General features: G+C 41.4%; 1 protein-coding gene across 2 annotated transcripts in view; it reads left to right on the top strand.

Annotated features, from left to right (window-relative positions):
* The window catches only part of ZFAND3 (zinc finger AN1-type containing 3), a 134,388-nt gene extending 130,380 nt beyond the window's left edge, over window positions 1-4,008 (top strand). For both annotated transcript variants that reach the window (XM_030945297.1, XM_030945298.1), the window contains one exon: window positions 1,379-4,008. In XM_030945297.1, the coding sequence (XP_030801157.1) occupies window positions 1,379-1,533 (155 nt within the window). In that variant the 3' untranslated portion in view covers window positions 1,534-4,008. The remainder of the gene's footprint in view (window positions 1-1,378) is intronic.
* Window positions 4,009-19,028: the final 15,020 nt, after the last annotated feature.

Raw genomic sequence — 19,028 nt, 5'->3', positions numbered from 1 at the left:
CAAAGCCAGACACAGATAATAGCTGCGTCTTTTCATAGCCTGGTGCTACTGAAACAAAGAGCAAAGATAAATCAATTTTTCTTCACTTTTTAAAAATAATTCCATGTATGACACTTTTCCCCTCTCTGTTTTCTTAACAATCACTCTAATATAAAGATAGCAAGTTGTTCTCTCCAGCAATTGATATCTTATAGTCCAGGAACTTAACTTACTTCACACACATATTCTCATATATACGTGTGTTTGTGTATATGCACAAAACACTCCCCAATCATTCACTCACTCATTTTTATCCTTTTCCATCTCTCAAATATTATAATTTTGTGGGTTGAATATCTTCTGAGCATTTAAGGAGTAGCAGTCATGTAAAGCTTTCAAGTAAGAGGCAGAGTGTTAGTCTTTGCACCATCAGGCAGGAAAAATATCCCAGCATAGGCAATATTACATGAACCATACTTGGTTTGGTATACAGTGGACTGGTGGGCCCTGTATCTGTGTGACTTCTCCCTCCTGTAGCATCCACTGCTATTTTACATTCATTTTGGAGGTGGGAAATTTGAGACAGTTTCTTTACTGTTACAAAGTGTTAGGGACAAAGAAGGAAAAAGCTGATTTCCTTTGTAGACTAGAAAGTGGTGGCTGTGGCAGATGCCCTCCTCACCTGCAGGGAAAAGTCTTGGCATGTTTCTAAGTCACATGCTTCCTGGAAAGCTAACATTGAGGAGCTTTAGACAAAGAGACAATAACCTCAACTTCTTAGCTACAGAGTGAAGTGGTATGCCATGTCCCTGTGACAAATGCCTGTCCCCCCCTGTGGTTAGTGACAGAATGGTTCGTGGGGAGAAGCTTCTGAAGACCGGGATAGCAAAGGAGCAGTGAACTCTCCGGCCATCACTGCCAACACTGGCAGTGAGGAGGAAGAAAGGTGCTTAAATTTAACAGTTCTGACTTGAAAATCTGCTTGGGAGCTCACCCTAGAGTACCATAGGTGTGAGTTTCAGAAATGACAACAAAGCCCACTCAAAAGTAGGAAAGATTTCAGCAAAGGTGATTAAAACCCAAAAGCATTAGCTTAGTTACTATGTAGACATAGGTAGCCTAGATGATTTTGGAGGTTTCCTGTAGAGGATGAGAGGATGGCAAAAAAGTCATAAATCTTCTATGACTTGAGCTTTGGTACTGTATTGATAAATTCTCAGCAAAAGGCACTAAATTATCAAATATTTGTTACCCTGTAAGAAAATAAGTAAAAGCTTTAAACTGGTGAGACTTTTTGAGAACCGAGTAATCCCCTAGTAGAGGGGGGTTACTCGTGGTTCAAGTGAGATGCCACCTGTGTAAGCAGTCCCTAACCGTGTCTCCTGTCTCCCTCTGGCAGGTTACGTGTTCTGCATGTTGCACCGCCTGCCCGAACAGCACGACTGCACGTTTGACCACATGGGCCGCGGACGCGAGGAGGCCATCATGAAAATGGTGAAACTGGATCGGAAAGTAGGGAGATCTTGCCAACGCATTGGCGAAGGATGTTCCTGAGTGCAAGACTGCAACCAAATGCTGTTCTCTTAGTTCACTAATGTTAGCCTTATTTAGGACAAAGTCAGCCAGACACCTTGTACTAGGCAAGTTTCAGACTACAGCCAATCAGTTTCCTTCCTTTAGCCAACCGTCCTGGTACTGTAGTTTAGGGATTGATGGTGGTTGAAATCTATCTCTGGCTGGTTACTAAGGTGCCTGCTAGCCACCGTATAAAAATAAAACATGAAGAAATATTATTTTTGAGTATGGCTAGTGGATTTAAACAAAGCAAGAAAAATCCAAAGGCTTCTGTTATTGCTGGAGTCACTCTAAAAGCCTTATGCTGGAAACATTCCAGCTGCAGAGTTAAAACAAATAGTTGTATAGAAGCTGGTGTAAAAAAAAGTTTGCTATGCACATGGCTTTCGGACAAACTGTTTAATGTGCAGCCTTTCACCTCTTCACTGCTACTGAATCCTGAGGAGGTGAAATACTACTCAGAGCAGCAACTGCAGCTGCTTAAGCCCAGAAGACCTGACTGGTCACTCGTGCCTTCATCGCATGTGGCTTTTGAGTTAGGCAGTGTCACCAGCATCAGGGATTCTGTTGGGGCAGGAACACCTTTCCGGTTCTTCCCAGGAAGCCAAAAAGAAAGGGGAACAGAGATTCTTATGAAAAATTTTTATATGTATCTTACTATAAAGAACCTATCAGGGTTTGTTTTTTTTTTTCCTTCTTTTTTTTCTTTCTTCTCTGTTAAATTATGATCTCTCTTTAAAGCCAACTCCATCCTGGAGCAGTAAATGGTGCATAACTTTTTACATGGCATCCACAGAGATTCTATGCGTTGTGTGAACAGATTCCACATACCTTGAGCAGTGCAGCCATTCCCACTGGCCGAAACCTGATTGGCTCTTGTTTGCCTTTTGCTAAGTGCAGGTATCTGATAATTGATCAAATAAGGCTAATTCACAGCACAGTAGCCATGGCTGGATTCTACAGACTGACTTTCTGTAGCTAGACTTACATATTGGGGAAAAAAGGACATTTTGTAGCAAACGGAATTCAGTAACAGTATTGGGGAACAACCTGTAAAACAAACGCCCTTTGTCAGAGTGAGTTCGTGTTCCTCACGTTCAGAGTGTCAATGAGATAATCAAAGGGGCTCCACCAGCCCTCCTTCTATGCAGCTGAACGCGCCCAGGAAAATGCTTGCCCACAAAGTGAGTATAGCGAGTGGATGTGAATGCATGACCTGGATCTGGTCAGAGCCTTGGTTCTGTGTTACGGTGTGTCACGCTGAGCTGAGCCGAGCCGCACCAGCTTTGCCACTTTGGAAGCATAAAAGCAAACACCATAACCAGGCTGTCTCCTGCTGCACACAGGGCTTCTGCAGGTAAAAGTGATTCGTGCCCATGTCGCCCAGCTTAATCCTGAGTGAGTTTAACTTCACAGTCGATTAGTGAGTTATTAACAATGGGTACATTTGTAAGAAAACCTGAGGGAGGGATCGACTTTGTCTCATCTTCAAATACTGGGCAGATGTGAAACATTGGGGGTGAAGTAACCTGTCACTTGGAAAACCCCAGCTTGTATGAGTCATCCTCCATTCTACTTGTTACAGGTAATTAACTCCTTATAGGCCAAATTATACTGTTACTTTGGTAGCCAGTTAGGTACATTTAACAATTAGACAACTAATGAAAAAAAGAATACATATATATATACACACACATATATATATGTTTCTCCACACACACATTCAGCATCTGACTGTATTGGCATTAACCATTAAGCAAATCAGAAGTGTCCCATCGTTATAAATGCAAGCTGTCTGGAAGGCAAGCTGGTTTTTTTCTCTTTGTTCTTATTCAAGAATATGAACCAGCAGCAAAAGCTTCTGTAATGGGCTACATTTTCAGGAAGTGGTCCTGGTGAGAGGGACTGTCCAAGGATATTATTTACATTTGCCATGAGGAGTTTAACAAAAACATGGATTTTGGCAGCTGCTGTGATACGCACTTTCTTTTCCTACAAAATCCTATCCTAGCATTTGATGGGCATTCTGATTGATACACAAGACTTTTCTGCATTAATACTGAAGATGCTATTTTGTCCCTCCTTAATATTCTCTTTAATCTCGTTACAAGTGCACAGATGGTTTCAAGGTGGCTCTTGAGAGGACACTACTTAAAGTTCATGTGAATTATGGACAATGTTCACTTTAAACAAAAAGTTGGGGAGGGGGTTGTTCCTTTGCAGTATCTGTTCTGTGAAGTTTGTTAAACGTAAAGAAAGCTTAAGTTCTTGTATCTTAAAAGAAGATCTTATTTAACCCTTTTGTGTTCTAGATTTACTTACACATGTAGCCTAGAGCTCAGTTTTAGTTTAACATTGTGAAAATATTAAAAGAATCTTGTAACTTTATTCTTTTTCCTCATGCTAAAAAAAAATTAAACCAATCAGATTAAAGTTTGAAGTCCTTTCTGCCTATTCAACAGGTCTTGCTATTTTGCACCATTTCTATTGTAAATTCATGTAAGAAATACAAATGGGGAAAAGACCAAGGTTAGGTCAGTAACTTCAAGCTGAATTTACAATTGGTGAAGGGTGGACAGGATTTTATGCAGGTTTGGAAGGGAAGGATAGTATTTCTACTGGGTTTGAATTGAGGGTTTTGTTTTGTAAGCAAATCTGCTGTAGCCAGTTTGGTCCATTTAATTTTGAGGTTAGATACAGTAATCAAAGGAATAAGTTGTGCATAGTCTTCAAGTCAAATGCATACTGTACACTGTAGCACTGGCACTAAAATGTCTTAAATGTTCTTTCATGCACTTTGACAGCTTCACCTAGAGTAGCTGTATTCCAAATCAGAATGAGCTATATTCATAATGGATAAACAGAGGAATAACTATTGTTTCTTAAACATTTAGATGCTAAAAACACAAGGCTAATTAAAAACCCCATAATTTATTGTATTAGAGGGAGAGAGAATGTGTAATTAATCGTTTTTAAAAGATTTGAAAATCGTTTGGAATTGAAATTGTGCCTGATTCATGGCTCACATTCACCCATTTTTTCCCTCAAGTTCCTATGGTACTTTAAATGATAAAACTGCATGATTCTTGAACAAGATTGTTAGCGTGCGGGGACATATAATCACACAGGCAATTATATGTAGGTGCTTTTATTAAGAGCTCTGGCAATCAGGGGCGCTTTCGCCTCAGATCTGATCCCACCATACATTGAAGAGGAACAGGTTTTTATATTCTATCGTTATATAACTTACATGTTAATTATTAAACTTATATTGTTCTATTGTATACATAGATTTTTAGCTAAACATAGCTCTCTTAAGTTCCCAGTGTAGTTTCTCATGATTCTTCCTATGATTATATAATAATTATATTTAATTACTAAACAATCATCACATCTAACAATTATATCATTTATCGTACTGCTTACGTGAATGCACTGATCTGAGAAAACACAAAGCCTAACATTTTCAGAATCTATCTTTAGCATTTTCCAAGGTCCCACTATCAAGATGGCTGTGTTCTAGTAAAGGTAAGTTACATAAAACAGCTCTGCCTTTTCATCAAGTTTCAAACCTGTGTCTAGGTGTGAGCCAGGGCTTTAGGAAAAATAAGACTTGCCTGGGAATGTCGCTGTGCACCTGTTCTGTTTCAAGCAGCTCCGTGTCTTGACTCAGCAGCAGCACATCTGTAACATGAGGTACCTGAGAACATGAACTGCTCTTCAGTAGTGCACAGGAAACACCCTGAAAAGAGTCCTGGTGCAATTCCAGCAATTCAGAAGTTATATTAGCTGCTTTTATTAACTCAATGGCAGGTGATAAATACATTCAAAACTTAAATTTTGCATGACTTTTGGACAAATTGCAGTCCCCTGGCCTAGTGAATACAACGTCCTCTTTATATTTGGCTTTGTACTCACTGTGGTGTTCAGTTCATTGTGTAATCAGCAGTTCCTTCTGTGATTATGCTACATCTTAGATATAAATCTCTAGGGGATAAAAGGACTTTTTTTTAATCTTACAATGATTATTTCAGTACACTCACCAGGGAGGAAACTGAAATTAACTGTGTCATAAAAATAGAGATTTTATAATAGACTCCAAGAAGTATACCAGTGTAGTATCTGACAGCACCTGTCCTCACAGTCAATGTGTAGACAGTTAAGTGCCCTGACAAATTGTAGCATTCTCTTTGTTGTATTGTAGTTACTGATATTGTCCATCACCAGAGGAACAGCCAAGAGAAGGTCTAAGCAAAGTAATCCCTTAATGTAACAATGAGCTTGTAGCCAGTTCACACTAGAAATAAATTCATATTCTCCTGGAAACTTTTCTGCCTAGAAAACCAATGGAAACATTTAAGACTGCACTTTTTAAAATTAACTGTATTTATTTGTACCAGATGTTTATCTCATTACTCAAATACATTATTTGAATTCTGCATAAAGAACAAAAATAACATATCTGGTTCAACACAAAGGCTGTGATGGCAGGAGCTGCTGTGTAAGGATGTAGTTTTAGTATAACCAGTTCATAAGATTGTGGTTAGTTAAGGCTGCATCTGTACATACTTTACTACAAAGGGATAACAGTGAAAAAAGAGTGTATAAGATTAAACTGCTCAAAAGTATTTGCAGTGCACATTTTACATGGTGAACTGGTGCAATAATGGGCTTTATTTCTCGCTATCAGCAGCTGTTGTGGGAGAACAAATGTCACTGCTGCTGGAAAGAGCCACTCTTACATAATGTTCCTGATATACATCAGTGAGAGGGACTCTTCTTCATCTTCATTAATTTTTTTTGTTGAAGCAGTCAGCATGTGCAGCTGGGCATTTGAAAGTAGTTCTGCTTGAATGTTCCTCTTTTTGGCTTTTCAGTATTCCCCACTGAAAAAAACCCCATCAACTTCACTGTTCTTACAAGTCCCTGCACGTTAGTTCAAGCAGATTAAAATACAGGTGTTGGTCTACAGAAGTGATTACCTCCTTGTATTTTACTGCAGTGGCAGCCTCTTTCTTCAGTTAACTGAAACATAATGCAAACACAATTCACCTGTTCTTGATTTTGGGCTGTGAGGATTTTGAACTTCAGTTCTATGATTCTGTTCACAAATCTTCCCATAAACTCTGCATGCTTCATCTTCCATTCTGAAGTTAAGGACAAAAGAAGGCATAAAAACAGGATGCAGAGGATGGCAAAGTGACAAATGCTTAGTGATCACATCCACCTTGCTCTTCAAGTCAGATTGGATCATGGAATAGCAAAGAAGCAGGTAATTACTTGCCAAACAGCACCACGTTTTTTCACTTGGTACTACAGAAAACCATTTTGCTTTATGTTTGTGACTATACCTGTGTAGAGTTTGTCTGAGTCAATTCTGCAACAGATGTTATATGCAAAGAAATGAAACAGCACCATCATAATAGGAAAACAGTTTTGATGGATTATTTAGTAATAACTACATATTTTGCTACTGGACCTTCCTGTTTCGCAATATGCTGCTATTTTCTTTGGAAGAAAAACAAGCAGAACTTTATAAGACTAACTGTAAATTATTTCAAATGCAGTACGTGCATCTGAAGCATTAGGAAAAGATTACTGAAATTATATATAGTTTTTAAAGATGATGATGATGACAACTGCATCCTCTAACAAAAGGGTTTTGTTCTTCACATAGTTGCAAATGTTGATAGCAGTGGTTTAACCATAAGCAGAATGTTCCTTTCTGCTAGGTTTGTGCAAAGCCAGTAACATGCAGTAGGATGCTCTGAGTTAATAACTTGTAGCACGGTGCAGTGACTGTGTAAGTAATGAGAATAAAATTATAGAGACCTACTCCTGTCTGTGGCTCTCCGTTCACACAAAAGGACAGGTAACACCCACTGTTTCTTTGTTGCTTAGTCCCCTTCATTCTTTTCTGAGTCGCAGACGACACTTTCCTTCCCTCTACCAGCATGCTCAAGGAAGATGGAAAACCAAATTCTAACTAAAGGTTATTTAGAAGAAAAAAAAAAAAGTTGATATCTCTGATGGCAAAGTATTGAAGTTATATGGATATCAGAGATGCAACTCCAGACGGAGCTCTCCTTAGGGTTTTGGGAAGGAACACTTGGAAATTTTGGGGTGTCATTATCTTTGCAGAATGTTTAGGGTCTCTTTGAATCAGAAAACTAATCCTAATAAAATCCTAAAAAAATAAAGAAAAGCACAGCATTGTATCTTCCTTTGAAAGGGGTCTGCATGATCAGCACTGCTGCTTTAAGCCAGCTCAATGAAAAGTTCATTGTTGAGTCTTGAAATACCCAGTCTCATCTCTCTGCTTTTCAAAGGAGCACATAAATGCAAGACTCTTAGAGGAGGGAGGGAAGAGTGTGAGCTAAAGCTAAGCTAAATTAATTCTTCATTCTAACAATAATTTGTCTTTTTTCCCCACCTCCTCCTTCTGCAGTGTTTACACTACATTTGCTTTAGATTCCTGGAAGTTTCAGCTACACCAGTTTCTGGAGAAGTCTTTTAACACGCTGCATTTAGCAGCAGCATGAGGAAGATGATGAGCTCCAGTAGGTTAAAATGGAAATTAAATCGCTGTTGGCCAGCACAACTCTTATCCACACTAGAGTGTTAAAAGGATGACTACCTAGAAATGTTTCAGCTCATCCTCCTCTGAGTTTTGCATCAATCCTTCTCATTTGGGTAGTCTGTAATGTGCACAGCAGCCAGAGCTGTGAGCTTTGTCCTGTCTGCAAGCAGACTTTGCCCTGTGTTACACACGCCCACCCTGACATCTCTATAGATAGAAACACTCACCAGATAAGCAGCAGATAGTTAGAAATTCTACAGCTATACACCTATTTTCTAGTCACTCTGTATACCCCTTGTTTTCTCCTTTTGACTGTTCGGTCTTAGGTCTTGTCAAAAATAATAGTTCCACATGTATTTCCTGTACATGGACCTATATACACTGGAATCTTCTGGGACATCAAATGGCTGTAGCAGAATGATGCTGCTGGAATAAGCCAGCTTTCACTTCCTGCACACCCACATGTATTATCAGTCCTTGTCTGGTTTGTGTTCTGGGGAAAAGTAGCTTGTCCCCATATCTCAATTTGCCTCTTTAATAGTAACTGCAGTTAAATTATTGTCAACTACTATAGACTTGTTCCTGAACCCACCATCATGTTCATTTACAATTCCACTAAAAACACTCCCCTCGAGCAGTTCTGATCTTTCTCCACAGTGTGTGTCCTGCTGTCCTGGGGCACAGAGCTCTGAGGGATGACGGGAATGTGCACCTGTGCAGGATCAGCAAGGTGATGCTGATTGTATTCCAGCTGCCACCTTAAGAGAGATCCTTCACCCCTGAGGCAGCAACTCCTGCTAAGTTACTGGGAGCAGGTAAATATGTACTATTTGAAACTTACTATCCAATAAGTATCTATTTATCAGCCTGTTTCAGCACCCCTGCCGGCCTTCATTTCTTGATTTGCTGTGATTTCCATAAACTTTTTTCCGTCATCCCTTTTGCAAATTCCCCCTCATCAACTATGTTGCCCACTCTTACAGCAAATTGTCATATTCAAAGACAGAGTCTGTGTGAAGACAACAGGAGAGCTGATCCATATCTAAAGGTGCTGGGGCTTGTATTGCCATCTGCAATGAAAACATAATTTTCAAATGTTAAATGATTGCTGCTCTTTAGTATATGAAACTCCTAGAGCTGTTTTAATACACTGTAGCAAATAACATTAAGGCTGTGTTCTACTTCCAATTCAACCCCCTTCTTCCTTGCTCTTAACTCTGCACTTTCTCCCTCTGAGGAACCTTAGGCTAGCTTTGTACTGCAGCTTAGGAGATACACAGGCAGTGTTTAATAGCACCTCTGCAAGTACCAAATACCCATCCAGACCAAGAATAAAAAATTTGTCTCTTTGTTCTGCTTTAGTTCTTTCTTCTCTTGTTAACCCAGTATTGTTATTCTGTGGATAAAACATAAAGCTATCAATCACTCATTTGCCAAGTAATGCTAAACATTTATCAATCACAGTGATTGCTTTAAGATTTTTAGCATGTGGTTGATACTGTGGGTTTGTTTGGTTTCTTTACACCAAGCTTCATGAAGACAAGCGTTAACTACTGAAACAGGCAGATCTGACTGACATAGAAACCACACATCGGGCAGACCCGAGTCAAGACTTCTTAACATAAATCAGAAGCAGTTCCTTGCCTTTGCTGTTCTCCATGTGGAGAATAAAGGCAAAGCCAACTCTGCTGCCTCAGCTGCACAGGCTGTGCCCGTGGTCCCCTGGCTCAGCAGCTGGAGGGGTGCTCTGTGCTGTGCCCCAGGCCCTGAAAGATCTCAGGAGTCACAGAAGTATCATCCACGAGTCCCTGAAGGCAGTCAAGCTGTACATTGTACCTCCTCTTTCTGAGTGTTTGTTCTGCAGAACAATGAAATTGTTTATGAAGAGATGTGAAATATTAAACAAGACAATGCTGACCTGCAGTTGAATTGTGCATTCCAGGGTGGCTTTCTCTTAGCAGCCTTTGGCTGGTAGCAGTAAGGTGGGTAAGGAACTTCAAAAAGCCTATGGAATTTAAATCACTCCACAGGAACTGAAACAAATGTTAGGCTTTATGCAGTCTGCATACATCCAGCAAGGCAGAAAGATTAATGCTTTTATTTTACACCAGCCCTGATTCAGTCACTTAACACCAACACAGATCAGTTTCCCTCATCCAACATTCAGCATCTTTCTAGAGTAAAGGCAAGGAGGATCAATCATTTTGAGAGCAGTCTGCAGATAAAACATATCAGAGTTAAGTATCTACTATAAGGATTACACAGTTTAGTGTAAAGTGTGCCAAAATAGAATTCTAATACTGCAGTGCATTTCAAACAACACTACATTTCTGATTTCTAAGAAAGCTCCATGTGAGCTGAGATTGGGGAATTAACAGCAGAAAAAACCAAAAGGCAATAGGCTTCCCACACTATATAATTCTTCACAGTAAGACAGTCTGACCCTTGCTGTTCTTACTGTTTATGGATTTCTTGGTGTAATTTTCTGTTTGAGAGAGCTTAACAGCGAACTACAGTTTGTGGATACTGTGTAATTCCATTGCTAGATAACGGCTGCTCCAAGAGTTTGAGAAGAATGAAAGCATTAAGTCTTAGAATGTCTAGTTTTTATCCTTGGCTAAGGGCTTGATCCCCTGAATATCAGAAAAACAGGCAAATTTAAAGTAGCAGATTTTCTCAAGGAGCCTGTGTAAACTGTGTGCACAGATTCCATCAGCATGTTAATTGAGAGCTGCCAGGTAAACAATCTTCAATTTAAAAAAAGCCTCAGTGATACAGTGATTCACTCACTCCAGCCAGGGGCACATTCTTCACGGCAATGCTTCTGTTCCATGTGAATTATCCGTGACTCCCGGGGCCCTGCCCGTGCCAGCGTAGCCACAAACACAGTGCAAGCTTTGCACGGCAGCTCTCACAGTCCACAAAGGCAGCTGAACTTCAAAGGTTTGCAACAGATAACGGGTTTACACAATGCTGCTCCAATCGTCCTTTGTTTTACTTCTCTGCTGGCACGTAGGGCTTATGGAGAAGTGTAACAAGTGCCTTTGTTTTGTGAGGTGCCAAGCCAACTAAGACTTAAACACTGCACATAAGTGTCCACAAAAGAAAAAGGATCTTTCCTTCTTGAGAATATGAAACCTGGTCACATTCCTTGAGTTGTGATGGGCCTACAGCACTCACAGGGGAGTCTCACACAGGCATTATTCTTCAGAGATGACAAACTACATAACCTTCACCTGCACACAGTGCAACAACTAGTTCATGTAATTTGGCCAGGAGAGAGAAGTAATACTGTGCTCTAAAGTATCCACTTATCCCAAATTCATCTGAATCTGGTAGCCAGCTCTGATACTGAGTTACAGTCCACAGCAACCCACATAAAAGAATCAAGCTCCATTTCTGTGCTTGCCCACACTGACTATGCCAAACTAGTAAAAGAAATGCCATCTCTGGTGTGACAGTCAAACAAGTCCCTTGTCACTCCAAAGTCATAGGCAGCATCAAGGAGTTCAGATTGGCCAGGCCAGGCTGAGACCTGTGCACCAGCCTCTCCACAGAGAAAAGGGTACAACCCCTGCTAGTGTGGAGGGAAGTCACTGTGACATTCCTGCAGTGACTTTGGTAGGCAGGACAGAAGGGCAGCCATGTGTAAGATACTGTCAGTACAGTGACTGTGCAGTGCTGGAGTTCCCGAGGCACCTTCTGTGTGAGCTCCATGCTCTGCCCCTACATCACTTGGCCATGACTTACTTCCCTGTACTCTGCAGAGCCTCTCCTGCAGCAGTAGAAAGGGCTTAAGAGCTCCTCTGCAATAATATCCACTCTCATTGTCTCATTCTCTCCTCAGAGAGTGGCAGATCAACACTGGCAAATGCTTGACCAAAAGCCCTCAAAGGGGAAGAAAAAAAGACTAGAACTCTCTGTGCTGCTTTGGACTGCTGAAGGGAAGATTTTGAAATCTTCCCTTTCCCCATTCTCCAAATCTTGTTTCAGGTCCTGAAAACCTGTCAAGCAAAGGTCAGTGAAAGGACACACATGCTCCACACAAGCCTTCTTCCAACATCCCACCAGCTCCGGCCCAAAGTTGCAGCGGCGGCTATGATGGTACTGGAAAGTTTGGTGGGGGTGACATGGGATGCAAAACTTGGGTGGAATGTCCTCCTGACACACAACAAGGGAAGCTGCTATTCTGTTTTTGAAAACTGGCAAGAACCAGCCTCTGTTTAGTGAGATGACTGTGCCCATTTTATCATTTTGGACACAGAGCTTCCTGCAGAAGGCAAGTTTCAGTCAGTGACCTGATGTCTGGGTACAAGACTGTTCCTCAGGAACAGGAACAGTAAATCTACCACAGTTTAATTCTCTGCTCAAGTTGAGCCCTGCATCAGTGACTGCACAATGTCAAGGTGTGACATAAAATATCTGGCTCCATGCTGAACTAATGCTTTGACTCAGTATTTCATTTTCACAAGAAATGAAAAACAAATAGACATGGAAAATTACTGAAAGGACAGGTCACTAGCCAGGGTGACTGGGTTCTACATTACACTAACTTCTTACAAGCCATTCAAGTTTCCTAAGGTTAGCTGGAGTACCATTCTCCTCTTTCCCACACTAACAGGGTGTTTGATTTTGCTTTCAATGTTGTAAATGTGTCGGATCCTCCCAGAGGTATTTGCCCTTTGGGAAAGGGATCAAAGTGTGCAATCCAATTTGTAAAGCACAGATATACTTGCAAAAAAGTGCTGCATACAGGCTATTAAGAGGCTGTCTGTCAGTATTCATTTGAGAATAACCTGTGTGTAGCAGAGAGTAAAATAAGTGTGTGATCCTAAATATAAATAAAGTCAGTTTGTGGTTCCTGAAGAAGAACATGAACATTGTTGACCCAGAACCTGAAGGGTAGGGTTTAAAGGACTTTCATTTGTTTTAGCAGCCTTGAAAGTAGAAATTCTCCCCATCTCACAGGGCTACCTCTCCAACAGTTCAGGTCTTTGGTAGCACATCAATTTCACATCTGGGTTTATTAGCAAGTGGACAAAATGTATTGACCTGTCACATTTCACAGCTGAGAACTAAAGCTGAGAATTAAGAGACCAAATAACTATGAAAACTTCTGCTATGTCACTGGAATTAAACTAGATCCTAGCTAAATCAGAAGTTCCTGATTATTATCCTGACCATTAAGATTCCTCCCAATTCCACTGGTATTTAAAGAAAACCTCTCTGGGAATGCTGCAGCATCACAGAAATTACAGAAGACTTCTGTAATAAAACTTTAAAAATCCCAAACAAATATCAATGCCAAGAAAATGCATTTGCTGTCATCTCTTTAGGCAGCAAGGACTAAGTGACACAATGTCACCTTTCATAAAGAATTCTAGTTGGGTACTGCTAATAGCAATTCTATGGGCTGAAATCAAATGCAAAACATCATGCAGCCATGTTACAACACCAGAGTATATGGAATTCTGCTCAAGTGCTCCGGGAGACAAAGCAAGCAAAAGAAGAAACCCTTCTTTACACCAACAAGGGGGTCTCATGCCAGGAGAGAGGCAGCCACCCTGAGGGCACAGCAAACAGCTGGGTAGCTGTGGTGGCACTGACCATCCCTCCACTCCACACAGATGCAAAAGCAGATCTGAACTTCACTGGGGCATTGCTCACTGTGCAGTGCTTGCCTTGCAAAGGCATTGCTCAAGCTGGCTTGCAAACCTGTTAGGCTGTACTTGTCCACATCAAGTCTGGTTGAATTCTTGCCACCAATTTAATCTGTGGGTCTTGGGTACATCCAGTGCTGAGATCTCCTGACTGCAGATTTAATATCCACCCAGTGTTCAGCACCTCAGTATCAACACACTACTGCCTCAATGCCACAAAGACAGCAGCAACACAGACCAGACTTCAGCAAAGCCTTGGGTTGTTTCTTATATTTGGCAGAATTGCCATTTATCAGGTAAACCATGCCAGCCTTTCCCTGCTGAGCCTCACAGCCCTCCTCTGGCCCCAGCAGAGCCAGTGCTTTGGAATAAAGACCCTTTCCTGATGAAAACTGGGCTAAGTCTCTTCTGCTCTAAGATCACCAGGCCACACTGATTGCCAGCTGCTGAGCTCTCTTGTTATCTTTGCTTTTAAAGCACTCTAGACAACCACAATGCTGCACAAAACATACTCATTTATTTAGCCAAATTACATTAGCCCTGCCTATTACACTGATGCGGCCAAACTGACATTTTTATTGATCCAGGTAGCCTGTTCTATGTACCTTCTTCATTATTTTCCATTTGTCCAATTAAAGGAAAAGGAGAGAAGAAAAATAGGCTGTGACAGAACCCTGAAACAGCTTGAGTATTCATGTGGAACAACTCCCCACCTTTTGTTTCAGATAAGCACATCAAAGTACACCAAGAAGCTCTCAATCTCTAAACCAGATGATGTTCTAGTTTATTAGGCTCTAAAATAAGCCCTTTCTTCAAATAGATAAAAAACTGAGATTTGCTTGGTAAGACAGTCAATAAAAGAGTTTCAAAGCATATTCTCCCTTTCACATCACCCTATTCTTATGGAAAATGAGAGGGACTCTGTCTCTCTGTTAGGGTTTCCCTACCCATGTTGCTGATCTTTTCTGCTGAAGATTTTCTACCTGAGAAGAATCCAAGAAGCCATCCCCAAGAGAAACTACAAATACTTCCAACAGTATTTCACCCTCATGTAGCAGGTGCAAGACACACAGGCAGCTCTTCCTCACTGCTACTCCATCCACTGCATCACACCTCATGAGAAACAAAGGGAACAAATTAAGCAGATGCACCCTTTGCATCTGGTACCCCCCTCATCTGCTAAACAAATCAAAAAACAAGAACCATGTACAAGAACTAGGACAACTCAGTGATGTGCCCAACCTGCATTACTGTACACCCTAGATAATGAATTTCCTGCAGCCAAGAATAACTAAAAAGTCATTTTGAATAAACAGGAAAGCTGGGGAAAATGAGCTTCCTAAATTTAATTCAGAATATTAAACCTGGATTTTTGTGGTTAGGTTTTGTGGGCAACTTAAAAAGATGCCATGAAGAGCTATGAAGACAATATTCTTCCTTTTACAAAGAAAAATCCAGACAGAAGGCAGCTGCCAATAAGGTAGCATTTGTTTTAGTCACATAAATAATATCTTCCATAACCTCCATGTCTTGATGTCAACAAATGACAGTAATAGAGAAACTGAGATAACAGTAGGTCTGGAGGAGCACAGAGGTAACTCCAGGTCTCCAGTGATGGGTGGGTGAGCACTGTTTGACAGATGGCCTGAAAACCTGTGCAGTGCTCAGCTCATTCTGAATGGCTGCTCTTTACTGTGGAATGGAAAGGGCACGTGTTGACAACACTGTGCAGGAATCAGAGGGACGTGGTTTGCATAACAGCTCTATTGTTATGTTTGTTTGTTTTTAAATGAGGCGTGGGAACCTGTAATCCAAAAGTTTTTAAAATGCTCTCCCTTTTTACAGCTTCCTTTCTCAGCTGTCAACATGTTTTATATCTACATGCTTTGAGAATTTCCACAGCTGTAACACGCAATAGCTTCAGCAGCAGTTGTGGGGTTGTTCAGTGGTTACAGACATATTCAATTAGTTAACATGCAGAAGGCTTTGGTTCCTAATTTGTTCCATTTCTGTCTTCTCCAATACCTTTCCACTGAGATCAGAATTCCAGAAGTCAAGTCAAACCGCACAAGTCAGTCAATGTCAGATGCTGAACCAAAGTGCTTTTCTGAATAGCAAAAATAAATTTTTCTTCTTTCATTAATTACAGCAATGCAGCACCCCTTTATCTTTCTTTCCTCACCACCCAAAGAAGACAGCTGAGATGCATATGTTGGCTAGGCTCTCTTCTCTCATTTGGAATCATTTAATGGCTTTGTAAAAAAGGCACCCAGCAGGCGAAAAAAATCAGCCAGAAGGTTTTCCATTCAAACATAAGTTTGGTTACAATGGTTAATCTTGGGCCCCCGCCGTCTGTCTCTCAAGCAATTCTGTCATTTAAGAGGCAGGTGAAAAATCAGTGCAATTAGTACCTATTTCTCAGTGGTAGCTGAGCTGACCTACCTTGTACATGCCATTTTTCCTTCTTGATGCAAGAGCATAGCAGCATCTTAACTTCAGCAGCATAAAGGGAAGATCAAGTCAATTAGTGGCAAAAGGAAAAAAGAGCAGTTCCTCTTATATGTAAGAAAGGGAGAGCAAGTACTGCACAGATTAGGTGGCTCATTACATTCTTTTTCATCTTAGATTTTAAAAGGCAGCAAAAATGCTAATATATCATCAGAAGTATTTGCTAGGAGTTTCTGCAGTCAAGCCAAAGTCTAAATGCAACAAAGAAGAATTAGAAATCCCACGCAAAATCTTGGTGCCAAACGATTCCTGATCAGAGCAGTGAAATGCTTCACGTGGCATTTAGAATGCCACAAGCATCAGAGATCTGCCCTTTGGAGATGATATAAGGCATCAGAACATCTCATTATTCTTTACACTAGAAAATCCAAACATTCACTCTACTCCTGAAATTTTACTGCTAGATGTAACCTCAATTGCAAAGAGCCCCAATCACAAACAATTTGTTCTTTCAAAAAATAAAACCTCTAATATGAAAAATACTCTTCTCCTGCTGAGTTGCCTACACACAGGTAAACAAAGCCTAATCCTTTTCACACAGGAAAAATCATGAAATGTGTGGATTAAAGAGAGACTCATCACTATCCCTCTGAGCATGCTGGTAACACTGTACCTTTGGCATGAAAAAGTCCTTTTCAAATGTGATTGCTGTCTCCATCCTGAATGGAGCTGCAAGTGATTGAGTTACTGTGGTGTACAGTGGATCAGAGCTTGTCCATTGAGCAGCAGCAGCCAAGGCCATGGTGTGCCCTTAGGCCATTGCAAATGCAAAGTAAAACCACTTCCATGTGGCCTAGCTTAACATCTTGTACTAAGGTACCATCTATCACCAGCACTTCAGTCATTCTTCACATGCATTTTCCTCCTCTCGCAAACACAGGCCTTCACACACAGTACCTCAAACATTTGTTATCATAGGAATGGAGATTTAGGGAGGCAGCACTGAAGTTGTTTACATGGAAATTTGAACAGGCCATGCAGAATAAGATTCCCCCTGCCTTGGGAAGTTTTTAAGTGAAGGATAAACCAGATGAATGATGGCGCTTCCAGAAGGACAACATCCCCTGTTATCACAGCAAAGTGCTGTCTGCCCTTGAAAAGAGAGAAATGCCAGCTCCTCCATCAAAGAACTACACTCCTTGCAGCACAAGCTTTTCCCTCTGCATTCTCCCACCTAAGAACTGACCAGATTTGAACCTGCATTATCTCACAAAATTTAGCAGAATCACAGCCTGTGGCAGACAGCCAGCATGCCAATCAAAATGCTACTCTGATCTATGCAGTCAGTGTCTTTTTCCCAGCTTGACTGATTGCCTTTGAGCTGGAGCGTCAACTCCAGTAATGTCTTCAAATAGACCAGCTGTGAGATATTGCACTGCCCATGTCAACAGTCTGGCTCTAAAATGGCTGTGAAACCCCACTGCATCTGAATGGATATTGTAGCCCCACAAGGAGATGTGTACTAGGATGGGAAAACAAGACACACAGAAGGAATACCACGTTTGCTGATGTTAAATGGCAGTCACCCAAAGTATTGTCCCTCTTTTTCTTCACCTGTTGCAGTCCCAGACAGATCAAATAACTTTCTGGAATGTCATTAGTCAGAAAGAGAAGGATTCAATAGCCAGTATTTCAAAGCCAGCCTGACTTGAAACATTCAAGGCACAGCCTCATGTTTATATCATGGTCCATTATCCTTGGGTTAGAAGACATCTCCCTAGACCACAAAGTCTTTGGGATTCTAGATTAAAGTCAGGGATAACATGGCAGAATGCAAGGAGCACAGGCTTCATAAGAGGAGTTTCTCAAGCACACATGTTTTACACAACAGAGGCAGAGATTCAGTGCCCAGGATTCAGGAACCCCAACCCTCTGACAAAGCAGCCACCCCAGCCCACTGACGATGCAGAGGAGCAGTACAAACACCTGCAAAAAGATTTCAGCAGGTTCATGTTGTGCCCACCTCACTGGCTGCAGGCACTGAGGCAGATCTCAGCAGCAAGGTTTGCTGGCAGGAATGGTGTGGGATGGCAAAGGGGCCCAGGCTAATAAACCTGGGCTAATGACCTGTCCCTGGCACGGTGGAAGTGTCAGCTGCGGTTGTGGCATGAAGGAAGCCTGTGGGAGTCCCAGGTGACATGGAGATGGGAGAAGCAGTGTGTGCCTAAGAAGCACCTGGGATTCCACAGTCTGGTTGGCAGAAGCAGTGTGAGGGCTCTGAGGGTTCTCTTGGTTTCTTGTTGACCCAGGTGCTTATATTCTACTGACAGTTATCCTTTCAATGTTACAGCTTTCTTCACATCTGTACTCTTACATCAGGGATGACCTGGACCTGTCTGTACTGCTGAAGGAGACAGACAGTAGAGACAATTACTCAAAAGAAGCAGACTGCTGTCTAGATTTGGACAGTGAAGCGAATTCTGCTTCAGCTTTCCCATGAATAGCCAGGTGATCAGAAAACAAATGAGAAAAACAGAGGTGGGGTCACAGGGTGAAACTAAAAAGGAGAGGTCCAGTCCAACAGCAGCTGCACACAGCAATCACAAACACTCTCTCTCTCCCGGTGTTTTTTGTACTCAAAAGCTGGGAGCAGTCAGAGCTGTGATCTCTGCCCTTGGTAAGAACTGGGCATGAGCATCTCAGTGGGAGAACTCTCAGGGTAAAATTAGCAACTCTTCTGTAGATGCTCATCAGACTCTGCATCTTGAGAGACCCAAGATGGAAAG

Source organism: Camarhynchus parvulus, chromosome 3 (genome assembly GCF_901933205.1).
Source record: "Camarhynchus parvulus chromosome 3, STF_HiC, whole genome shotgun sequence".
Taxonomy (NCBI): domain Eukaryota; kingdom Metazoa; phylum Chordata; class Aves; order Passeriformes; family Thraupidae; genus Camarhynchus; species Camarhynchus parvulus.
Note: the sequence above shows the minus strand (reverse complement) of the source record. Positions and strands in the feature narration are given on the sequence as shown.